The sequence below is a fragment of the Urtica dioica genome, chromosome 1 (assembly GCF_054948205.1).
Source record: "Urtica dioica subsp. dioica isolate 48M chromosome 1, U.dioica_male_clone48M_v1_H2, whole genome shotgun sequence".
Lineage (NCBI taxonomy): Eukaryota > Viridiplantae > Streptophyta > Magnoliopsida > Rosales > Urticaceae > Urtica > Urtica dioica.
The window spans coordinates 50,319,780-50,331,819 of NC_142756.1; the positions used below are offsets into that span (position 1 = coordinate 50,319,780).

At 46.6% G+C, this 12,040-nt stretch overlaps 2 protein-coding genes across 2 annotated transcripts; both read right to left on the minus strand.

Annotated features, from left to right (window-relative positions):
• Window positions 1-4,930: 4,930 nt before the first annotated feature.
• Window positions 4,931-5,683, minus strand: LOC149408043 (uncharacterized). The gene has a single exon (XM_089623416.1). The coding sequence runs from the start codon at window positions 5,681-5,683 to the stop codon at window positions 4,931-4,933; it is 753 nt and encodes a 250-aa protein (XP_089479542.1).
• Window positions 5,684-6,985: 1,302 nt separating this feature from the next.
• Window positions 6,986-8,311, minus strand: LOC149408044 (uncharacterized). Its single transcript, XM_089623436.1, has 2 exons — window positions 8,021-8,311; window positions 6,986-7,960 (listed from the first exon to the last, which is right to left on the minus strand). Exons 1-2 carry the CDS (start codon window positions 8,309-8,311, stop codon window positions 6,986-6,988), a joined length of 1,266 nt encoding a protein of 421 aa, XP_089479562.1.
• Window positions 8,312-12,040: the final 3,729 nt, after the last annotated feature.

Consider the following 12,040-nt stretch of genomic DNA (forward strand, 5'->3'; position numbering starts at 1 on the left):
AGAATTAGTCTTTGATCCTTCATTCTCGCGCACATTTCCACTTTTTCAGGCGGTCTGACCGTTTCTTTGATGACTTCGAACTTCAAATTCCTTGGCGGGACCGTCTAGGAACATCTATGGGCCCGGGTCGAGTCTGATTTCCATTCGAAATAATGTCTTGGACCATTCTGGGTTTATTAGGCCGAACTGGGCTTTGGGCCGATCTGACGATTATCTTTCCTTTTGGGCCGAACTCGCTGTGGGCCTGGTCGATCTAATTCGCTAGATAGAGGGGAGAGATATTTACTCCCACAATCAGTCCCCCAGTATCTTCTATGCTATAAAATAATATAGAATATACTCTGTCGAACCGAGATTTTTTCGGAATCTGGTTGAAATTTGACGAAATATTCGGGTATTTCTACCTCTTGGTTACTTTTGAGCAGGCGCCATAGACACGTGTCGCTACGTTCGTGCCTTGATAACTCAAAAGATTTTTTAAACCATACCGATCTTCTCGGGATTCTCAACCGTCGATTTGACGCTTAAATAAAGCTGTGACCCTTCGATTCTTCTCATTAATATCAATTCATTCACATCCCAGAGGTAAAAAATCGCAACTTTCTCTTCTTCTTCTTCTTCTTCTTCTGTGTTTCTTGAATTTCTTTGTATTCGCCATTTTCGGCTGTGAAAATTTTCGAGATTTCCTTCTGTTATATTAGTGGGTGTCGGGCCTTCTAGGTTTGGTCGATTCCAGGTCCTTGCTTTTCCTTCTTTGGAACCAGCCCTTGTGAAGAGAAATGTCGGCACCCGACAGGAAGAGCGATGATCCCAATCGTGAGTTGTCGTCGCCGTCGTTGTTGACAAAGCGCGACCTTGACGATATGGGGGAGCGATACAACTTTCGCGATGGGCTCCGAGTGAAGGTAGGAGGCAAGTCCGCCGATCGAGTCATCCCTGGATATGCTTGTGCATACCAGGTATTTTTCGAGGAGTGCGGACTTCGTTTTCCTATCCCCCGGCTGCTCATCGAGTTCTGTGACCGTTTGGGACTTCAGTTCGCCCAAATGTGTCCGAATTTTGTTCGCCAGGTGATGGCTCTGTTGCTATTGTCTAAAGAGGCTGGGGTCTCTTTAGACGTTAATGACCTCGGCCGTCTGTTGGTCGCGAAGCGTAACTCAAAGCACCATCCGGTGTGCTTCTATTTGGCGAACCGACCTTGCCAGGGTATAGTTACTGACCTCCCTGGCAAGGACAAGAACTGGGGTTCGAAATACTTTTATTTCGAAATCTGCGAGAGGACGGTCGAGGTAGTGAAGGATTGCTTATCCGTCCCGTGGAAGACGGATTGTGGTAATTAGGGGGATTTTCTGGCGATCTGCGAACTGGCCATTACATGCCTGGAGCGAACTAATATTCTGTTGTTTTGTTTTTTTGCAGAGAAGATCGTCGTGTTTCCGTCGGACACGTTCGATCTAAAAGTCCAAAAGCTGCGCGCTTGCGAAGTCTCCTGGAAGTCCTTTTCCGAAGCTCGGTTTGTGGCAGCCGATCTTTGGCTCGCTGTTTCTTCAGGTCAGTCTTTATTTCCGAACTTTGTTTTGTTTCGTAATTTTATTGTTATTACTCATTTTTACGTATTTATTATTTTTTATTTTTTAGACGACACTTCAGACGACCTCCCTTCCTCGCCCGAGATGAACAACGAGGACGTTGACTGGCGGGCTAAGAAGAAGGCCCTCAGAGCGGCTAGCGAGACCGGAACCTCTTCCGGACCGGCCGAGAAGGCCATCCTGCCTGCTTCGGTGGCGCCGATCTCCACTCCTGGCTTCCAGGAGCTTTTGGTTTCGGTGCCTTCGGCCACGCTGCTCATAGAGCTCGGCGGCAAGCCTGAGACCGTCGAGAATGCCCAGGCCGCCAAAGCCGCCGAGGCCCCCTCTACCAAGGCTACGTCCACCGAGGTTGCGAAGGCTTCGGCAGCCGCGGCCAAGTCCTCATCGGCTCCGTCCTCTCAAGCTAAGAGGAATGAGGTAGAAGGCGTCCAGCAAAACGATCCTAAGAGGGGACGAGCTGAGGACCGAGGAAAGGCCGTGAATGGCTCTGGTCAGCTGCAAGTATCTCAGTCGGGCTCCTGTAAGCTGGCGTTCAACTACAATCTCGACAAGCCGATCTGTGACGATCCGGCGGCGGCGTCGTGTCTCATGCGCCAATTCAACTACCCCGAGTATCGTCTGCCAATGGTCTCGAGGATGCATGGGGCGAGCTACTATCGCTCGATCAGCGCGGCGGGTTCTCGGGTTAGTTTTAGATTTCCGCGTAGTTTACGTTATACCTGAGGCTAACTTTTAATTCTCGCAGTTCATGGCTGAGCTGAACAAGGGCATCCTTGGTTATGAGGTGATGTACGATCGCCTAAACCAAGAGATGCGGGCTAAAGTGAAGGCCTCCGAGGACGAGCTCGCGAAGTGTCTGGGCTCCCTTGGTCAAATGGACCACCTTATGGCCGAGGTGGACACATATGCTCGTCGCGTGAAGGACCTTGAAGATCGCCTCCAAGACTACGAGAGGACGCGGGTCGATCTGAAGAAGGAGCTTGATCTGGCTGAGGCTTCGCATCGTAACCTTGGGTCCGAGCTGGACCGGGTGAAGGCCGAGCTGGCGAAGGAGAAGGCGGGGTATCGCTCCTTGTACCGGGCTTATCGCTCGGCTAAGGACGATGGCATTCGCTCGGGCAGGAAAGCCGCTGGGGCGAAGTATAAAGGGGCGCTGGTGGCCTACCGCCAGTTCGTCGCGGTCGGGAAGAAAAGGACGACCATCCTGCGGAACCTCGACCAAGCCAAGGCGGTATCGTCGATCTTCCAGGAAGTCGTTAACAAGGAGATCGCTGACGCTCCTGCGGAACTGCATGAGGCCAAGGACGAACTGGCGAAGCTTCAAGCCGAACTCGACAGCGTTCCCTTGCCTTCTCTTGCCGGGGCCGAAGATCTCGGGTTCACCCCTTACGACGATCGCTCTCCTCCTGATACGCCTGCGCCCGGGACCTCCGAGGTCGCGGATCAGTTCGGCTCGATGCTCGACAGCTCGGAGGCCGTACTTACGTCGATCAACGAGGCCGGGGAGAATTCAAAGGAAGCTGATCTCGCCAAGGACAAGTCGGCCTAGACTCGCCTCGCCTCCCGCATTTTCTGTTCCAAGTTCAAGTTTCGAAATAATTAGTTTGTTTTTGGGCCCCTGTGTGGGCGTATTCATTTTGGGCCTGACATTTGGGCAAGTTCGTCGAACTTATTTCTCTTCATTATTATTGTTATTTTCTCTCTTGTCATTTGTTTCGAACATATTTCACGATTTTGTTAAATGTTATTGATGTTCGTTTAATACTTTGCTTGTTTTTACTCTAATAACGGCCTTGATAGACAATACGTAGTTATCATTTGCCGATATCTTAGAGTTCGTGTGTTTGAACGAACGCACTGATTTACTATAGCGTTTATTTGTCGACAAATTATTTGCATGATGTGTGTCGACCATCGTCAGTCGAACCCCTTAGTCATGTCGGGATTATGTATACGGCGTGCCACCAGGTTATGCCTTGTACACAATATGTTTTTCCGAACCGAAACTCTAAGTCTTTCTTTGCTATTGAGTTAGGTTTATAGTGGTTTATCGTACACTACGCATGAACGAAGCCTTGGGCGTGTCCATTTGCGGGTGTAGGTCGGATCCGCCGCGCCCGGCAAATTTATCTGAATCGAACTTGTTCATTTCAAGTTGTTCTTGTTTATGTTAGGTGGGGGCTGAACCTTGTTTCAAGGCTGCCTACGTACCCATGTTTGGGATCAAGCCGTTACGTAGTTCGATTGTTGTGACATTACTTTTTAACAGTAATATTTCTTTAGGTTCATGATATTCCAATATCTGAGTACTGGGATACCGTCGAGCGTTTCAAGCTTGTAGACGCCCGTTCGTGGGATTTCTGAGACTCGGTATGGTCCTTCCCAGTTTGCTCCCAATTTTCATGCATTTTCTTCGGCCCTGTTTTGATACACCTTCCTCAATACGAGATCTCCAGTATGAAATTCTCGGAAGTTGACTCCTTTATTGTAGTATCGGGCGATTGATCGTTGGTATAAACTCATGCGCGTTAGGGCTCGATTTCTTCTTTCGTCTGTCAAATCGAGGGAGTCGCATAACATTTTATTGTTAGTTTCCTCGTGATCGTTCGCGTACATGGTGCGAATTGTTCGGATTTCGTGTTCAATGGGCAGTATTGCTTCGACACCGTAGACCAGGGAGTATGGGGTTTCCCCAGTAGGCCTTCGCGGACTCGAGCGGTAGGCCCAAAGTACTCCGGGGAGTTCATCAGCCCATCGTCCTTTCTTGGCTAGTAGTTTCTTTTTCAGGTTACTAACGATTGTTTTGTTGGTAGCCTCAGCGTGTCCATTCCCTTACGGGTATCGGGGTGTCGAGAATCGTAAAGTGATTCCTTCCGCTGCGCAGAATCGTCGAAATTCTTTTGATATGAATTGTGCGCCGTTATCAGTGATTATTTCTTGTGGCGCTCCATGTCGTTAGAAATGGGTACGGAGCGGATATGGAGGATAGTTCTTCGGCTGGTTGTTTGATATTTGGGGCATGCTTTTGGCATTGGTCGCATTTCCGTGAATGTTGTTCGCAGTCGGCGACCATGGTTGGCCAAAAGTACCCTTGATTTTTTTATCTTAACGGCTAGGGCTCTTCCGGCCGCGTGGTTCCCGTATTCTCCTTCGTGTATTACGGAAATGATGCGTTTGGATTCTTCTTTTCCTATACACCGCAGGTATACTCCGGAGAAACTTCTTTTGAAAAGCACTCCGTCTATTATGGAGAATCTTGCGCTTTGGCTGATTAGTTTTCGGCGCAATTGTTTATCTATCGGGGTGTGGCCTTCGGAGATATATCTGATTATATCCCTTCTCTAGTCCCCCTCTTCTATTATTACCATTATGCTCGCGCTTTTGGTAGTGATGGAAGATTGTTTTATTGCTTCGATCGGTATGATTCGGCTTATTACGGGATCTGATGTTGAAGCCAAGGCGGCGAGGGCGTCAGCTGTGGTATTTTCTCCCCTAGGAATTCGGGTTAATTCGAATTTTTCAAATTGTTTCGCCATTTCTTTTACTAGTTGTGCGTACGCCTCTATGCGCTCGTCTCTTGTTTCGAATTCTCCGCTGATTTGATTTGCGACGAGTTGCGAGTCGCAAAAAGCGGATATGGATTTTGCTCCCACAACTTTTGCCAGGCGTAATACCGCGATTAATGCCTCGTACTCGGCTTCGTTGTTTGAGGCGGTGAAATCCAGGCGGAAGGATTGTTCGATCACTTCTCCATGTGGTGACGCCAAATGTATACCAATCCCGGCTCCTTGTTTTGTGGATGAATCGTCGACTTTAAGGGTCCAGCATCCGCTGTTTGCTGTGGTTTCGCTTTCGTTTGCGGGGAGCTCAATGAGGAAGTCAGCTAGAACTTGTGATTTCGCGCATGTTCCAATGCGATATTCGATGTCGTATTCGCTTAGCTCGACGGCCCATTTGGTTAATCTTCCCGATTGATTGGGGCTGTGTAGGAATGATCGCAAAGGTTGAGTGGTCATTACGACTATCGAGTGAGATTGGAAATATGGTCGTAGCTTTCGGGTCGCGGTGACGACGGCCAGGGCTAATTTTTCCATTGCCGGATACCTTGTTTCTGCATCAACGAGTGATCTACTTATATAAAACACAGGTTTTTGGTCTCCTCATTTTTCTCTGACGAATACTCCGCTAACTGCGGTGTGCGACACGGCGACATACAAGTAGAGTGGTTCTCCTACTTCTGGTTTGGCTAAGATTGGAGGTTCGGCTAGGTATTGTTTTAGCTGTTCGAACGCTTCCTCGCATTTTTCTGTCCATTCGAACTTCTTGTTTCCTCTCAAGAGCTTATAAAAAGGCAGACATTTATCGGTCGATCGAGAGATGAATCGGCTCAGGGCTGCCACGCGTCCCGTTAATCTCTGGATTTCTCTTTTGTTCCTGGGGGAAGGTAAGTTTCAGAGTGCTTGTATTTGGTCTGGGTTGGCTTCAATTCCCCTCTGGGTTACCACGTACCCGAGGAATTTTCCGGAAGAAACCCCGAAGGTACATTTAGACGGGTTTAGCTTCATTTGGTAATTGTTTAGTACTTTGAAACACTCCTCTAAATGTGAGACGTGGTCCGTTTCTCGTAGGGATTTTACTAACATGTCATCGATGTAAACTTCCATCGTTGTTCCTATCTTGTCGGCGAACATTTTATTCACTAGGCGTTGATACGTGGCTCTTGCGTTTTTCAGCCCGAAGGGCATCACCTTATAGCAATAGATACCTTTGTCGGTTGTGAAAGCGGTTTTTTCCTGGTCATTGGGATGCATCAGGATTTGGTTGTATCCTGAAAATGCATCCATGAATGACAGGACTTTATGACCGGCGGTGGCTTCCACCAAGCGCTCTATGTGTGGTAGAGGAAAGCTGTCGTTAGGACAGGCTTTATCAAGATCGGTATAATCGACGCATACGCGCCATTTACTGTTCTTTTTCTTGACGACGACGGTATTGGCGAGCCAATCGGGGTATTTTACTTCGCGTATTAAACCGGATTTTAAGAGGCGATCTATTTCTTCGTTGACCACTTTAGCCCTCTCTGGACCGAGCTTCCTACGCTTTTGTTTTACGGGTTTGTAACTGGGATCGACGTTGAGTTGGTGTGTGTCGATTTCGAGGTCTATGCCTGGCATATCCTCTGTCGTCCATGCAAATGTCTTTTTGTTCCTCTTCAGGAACATTATCAGTTCTCAACGTATGCTCCCTTTCAACGTGGCCCCGATGCCTACACATCTTTCGGGGTCAGTCCCATCTATCTAAACCTGCGTTATTGACTCCGTACTAGGTTCATCTATCTCTTCTGAACTTTCCTTCGGAGGCGAATGGATGGTCTCGTCGCCGATGGCCATTAATTGCTATTGGCCTTCGTCGGTTTCTTTGCTAGTTGGGTCCTCCGAATTGCTTTCTTTTGGCTGGTGCTTTTCGATGATCCTTTTGTGATTATTCATATAACAAATTCGGGATGCCTCTTGGATCCCTCTGATTTCTTGTATCCCGTTGGGAGTCGGAAATCGCACGCACAGGTGGTAAGTTGATGGCACCGCCCTCATCCCATGTATCCAAGGTCTCCCTAGGATAGCATTGAACGGGGACGGGCAGCCGAGAACGGTAAATTCGACCATCCGGTTTACGTCTCCAGCCCGTACAGGGAGTTCAATGACTCCTAGAGAAGGTGTCACTTCTCCATTGAATCCTGATAGCTGGTTGGGTTTGTGTTCGATTTCAGCCTCCTCGATGTTCATTCTATCCAAAGTGGTTTTGAATATAACATCTACGAAGCTTCCTCCGTCGACCAAGATTCTGGCTACTACGCAGTTACCCACTTCGAGTTCGATAATTAAAGCGTCGTCATGGGGCCCGTATAGCCTTTTGGTATCGTTTTCACTAAATGAGATCGTGGTATCTTCTTCCTCTTGGCACCCAGGTGACCTCGGCGTACCTTTAAGTCGATGCTGGTGTGCCTTAATCGAGTTTATGCTATCCCTGCAAAATTTTGAACCTCCCATGATGTAGTCGATCCAGGGTTTTGCTTGGGAGACGTCGTTGTCGTCTTCCTTTGCTCTTCCTCTTTTCGGGGAGGGATTTCCTCGGGTTCTGTTGTTGTTAAATTCTTTCTTCTGGGGTGGTGGTCCCAGGTCGACGTTCTTTAACTCTCCATTTTTATACTTCTCAATAAGTACCTTTCGGGCTACGACGCAATCCAGAGTGTCGTGTCCGTAGTTTTTGTGGAAGTCGCAGTATTTTTTCTTGTCACGTGGCCATTTCGGGGTGCTTCCTTCGGGAACTCCCTCATCGTTTACGTTAAAGGCGTGCTCCGGGATACTCGGGGGCTTCCTCCATTCATTGTTTCAGTAAGGTCTCATCCCGGGTGTCCTAGCCATGGCCGGAACAGGTGTCATAGATGGGATTTTCCTTGGGTTGTGCTTCTTCGATAGGAGGGCCCTTTCTTCCTCAGCCTTGGCATAGTTCGAAGCGCGGTGAATTGCATCTTCGATGGTGGGTGGTCTGTTTACAGTCATTTCTTCTCGGAATCTGGACTCGTGCCACATTCCATTTTTTAGGGCGTTCAGAGCCGATTCTCCCTCTACGGAAGGGATTTTTGACATGACAATTTTGAACCTTGTCATGAAGCTTTTCAGGGTTTCGTCTCTGGCTTGTTGAGTGTTCCATAGATCTGCCATGGTTGCCTCATCTTCTACTAACATTGAATAGTGCTTGATGAACGCGGCCGACAGCTGCTGAAAAGAGCTTATCGATCATTCCTCCAGACGGGAAAACCAATCTAGGGCACTTCCTGACAGATTTTCGGCGAACAACTGGCAAAACCCTGCTTCTCGCTCGTTATCTCGCAGACATGCTCGCCCCATCGCGATGCGAAAGGCTGTTATGTAGGTTTTTGGGTTGGAAGTACCGGAGTACTTGGGGAGCCTGATTTTCCCGGTGTCCCCAACTCTGACTTGGGTAATGCATGGAGCAAAAGGAGTTCGACCGGTGTCTGCCACCAACCGGTCGATCTCAGGGGCCGAACTCGTGGCATAGTGCATTCGGGAATCGACAGCCCGGAACTTCTCCTCCACCATCTGGCGGAAGGCATTGAACGCGGGGTGATCGTCCCTCGGGGTTCCTTCGGCGAACTGCTCTCCCCCAGTTCGGATTTCTCCTCTATGAGGGTTTCCTTCATTTGGGCGAGCTACCGGCTCGAAATGATTCGATTCCTCAGGAACCCCTCCCTCGCGGGGGAGGTTGATGACTTGGGGAACATATCCAGTAGGAGGGCCTCCTGGAGGTGGGGGCGGTAGGTCACCTTGAGTTGGTCGAGCTCGCCAAACACTGGCTTCGACATGCCCGTCAAACTGACCCATCCCGGCCGTATTGCTAGGGCCGGCCATGTCGGGCGACATGTGGATCCCAGAGAAGCTTAACATCCTCCCGGGCGGGATGAACCTTCGTCCGTTCGCGGTAGACGGATCGGTCAAACTCAGCAGGATAGCTCGCTCAGCGTCGAGCTGCTCTTGAAGCGAAGATTGTGCAGCGGTCAAGCTATCGAGCTGGGATCGGGTTGACCTCTGGAATTCGGCGGTGGTTTCAACGAGTTTTAGCAGAAGAGCCCGTGTCTCTGGATCAGCTCCTGAGATCGGGATTTCGTGCTCGCTGTTAGAAGACATTCTTTCAGATCCGATCTGCGTTCTTCGGCGTTAGGTTTCTGATAAGATTCCCACAGACGGCGCCAAATTGTTGAGCCGATTTCTCGTCCCAACAATCTATACTGGATTGTTTCGAATTATCTCGTATATTTATTTATATGGATCGAGGGTCTCAGAATCCGATTATAAAGATTGAACCGGAATCCGAAAGAAATTAATAGATAATATGAATAAAAAATATAAATGGGGCGAAAGGAAGTTCCTTTTTATTGATAACTAAATAATACTCTACTAGAACAATAATATTCGAATGGAAATGAACATAAAATAAGCTTCAGAAGACAATCTCGCAATCTCTCTCCCCAAAATCCTTTTTCTCTAAAGGAGGATGGAATGAGCTTTTATAGCCATCTTGCTGACTTTCCTTCATCTTCAGATCGATGCACGTGTATGTACATAATTAGTCTTTATTCCTTCATTCTCGCGCACATTTCCACTTTTTCAGGCGGTCTGACCGTTTCTTTGATGACTTCGAACTTCAAATTCCTTGGCGGGACCGTCTAGGAACGTCTATGGGCCCGGGTCGAGTCTGATTTCCATTCGAAATAATGTCTTGGACCATTCTGGGTTTATTAGGCCGAACTGGGCTTTGGGCCGATCTGACGATTATCTTTCCTTTTGGGCCGAACTCGCTGTGGGCCTGGTCGATCTAATTTGCTAGATAGAGGGGAGAGATATTTACTCCCACAATGACCCTCTGGTGATCTCAACCCTTGTCGGGAACGAAAACTTCCACATGATTCTAATAGATAACAGAAGCGTTTTCGATCTTCTTTACAAAGAAACATTCGACAGGATGGATCTTAAGAAAGAGTCATTGGCTCCCTCTTCTGAAAACCTCTATGGATTCACAGGCGATTCCATCAAACGAAGAGGTGTCATCTCGATCCCAATAACGTTGGGAGAAAATACGAGAACAAAAACTATCAACACTAAATAGGGGGTAGTTCCTGGCAAATCAGCATTCAATGCAATCATTGGGAGACTGACTCTGCAAGCACTCGGAGCCATCACATCAGTGGAGTACCTAAAGATAAATTTTCCAACCGATCAATGATTCGGAGAAGTATAGGGTACTCATGCGCTCGCAAGAAGTTGTTATGCCGACTACCTCAGAAATAGCTGGGACAAAGATGTTCACAAGATGGTGATGATCAGCGCAGACTTCGATTCGCGTCTCTCAAGCCGAGGAGCAATTGGCCCTGGCGACGAGGTGGAAGAAATCACCCCTGACCCCAAGCAACCATACTGTCATACATAAATGCCCTTCGGACTCCTAAGTTTCATGGACGCATACTCTGGATATAATCAAATCCCTATGTATGGTCCTGACCAAGATCATACCGTATTTATAACAGACCAAGGACTATATTATTTTACAGTAATGCCATCCGGACTAAAACATGTTAGGGCCATGTACAAAAGATTGTTGGAATTGATCTAGGGTTAAGAAAAGATTTAACGCTTCGAGCAAGAGACAGAATTTAAAAATTTTCTTTAAAACAAGTAAAACGATTTTACTAACGTAGACAAAGAGTAAGTACATATAACAATATAGCAAAATAGTCAAAATGAAACTATGAAATTTGTTTTTAGCTTACGTTTCACAACTTTTAGGAAAATAACCAAAATGTTTATGTGACAATGATTAAGGTTTGATTTACCCTTATTTATTAACAAATTCGTCATTCTCTCTCTCCTACCTTTTTCATACACTTTTTTTTACATAAAAACTTCAAAAAACCATATCTATCTCATATAAACTCGAAATTTAATGATTCCAAATCCTACGGATTCATGACGCCGAGATCTTCAAAAATAGATCCATTGTGTTTTATAAAAAATCATGTTTAATACCATAAATGTAGAAAAATCACGTTACTGTTGTCAATGGTGCTCACAAGAAGAGTTGTAGTGTGTATTTATGTACATTTGATGTCATATAGTCTTATGAAGACTCTTGCTTGTAATTGCTTATTCATTAATAAAAAGTTGAAACGTTCATTCAATCTTCCTTGTCTGAAGCTTTATGATAAACCATTAGTCTTTAGTCCATAAACAAACTAAACAACTTACGAAGAGATAAATGTAGATTTGCATGAACAAATCTTCATAGTTTGCTTAAAACGATATATTCGCAATCTAAGGGTCAAAGGACTATTGACCTCAGTATGATTGTTAGAAGAATCTATGATGTCTGGTTATGAGGCATTGAGAGTTGGAGACTCTATAGTTCTTCTAGGTATCTTCCGAAGGTACTGAATTGACCAGTGCACTTCTAGAGACAAGATAAGAACAAACCATTTAACCTCTTATGTCTCGAAGTCACTATGTATGAATTGCATCATGCTTACCTTAATCCTGAAATGAGACATGTCATTTCACAGCTTACGTATTCTCATTTGAGAAAGTCAGAGTTCGGACTCACTATGTGATTCCGAACAGGGCCTATTGGTGAAGTACAAAGTTGTGAGAATGTCATGAGTAACTTTGTGAAGTTCTCATAGATATGGAATTCATGTACAAGATTGCTGAAATGCAATGTATGTCACCTCATGCTTTGTTCCTTGGAGTGTGAATAAATGAACTGGCCAGTGTCCAAATTGAGTCCTGACTCTTTTTGGATGAAACAATGTGACTTGTTAGCTCCTCGTCAATACATTGTTTCTAACTTATTCACAAGTGACAAAGGAGTTGAGGAAATAA

What these genes read in the sequence shown, in the direction of transcription:
- LOC149408043 (XM_089623416.1), bottom strand. Translation starts at nt 5,683, where the DNA reads ATGGAAAAATTAGCCCTGGCCGTCGTCACCGCGACCCGAAAGCTACGA.
- LOC149408044 (XM_089623436.1), bottom strand. Translation starts at nt 8,311, where the DNA reads ATGGCAGATCTATGGAACACTCAACAAGCCAGAGACGAAACCCTGAAA. An exon ending in AAATCCCATCTATGACACCT is followed by an intron (nt 7,961 to 8,020) that starts GTTCCGGCCATG and finishes GAATGGAGGAAG; the next exon opens with CCCCCGAGTATCCCGGAGCA.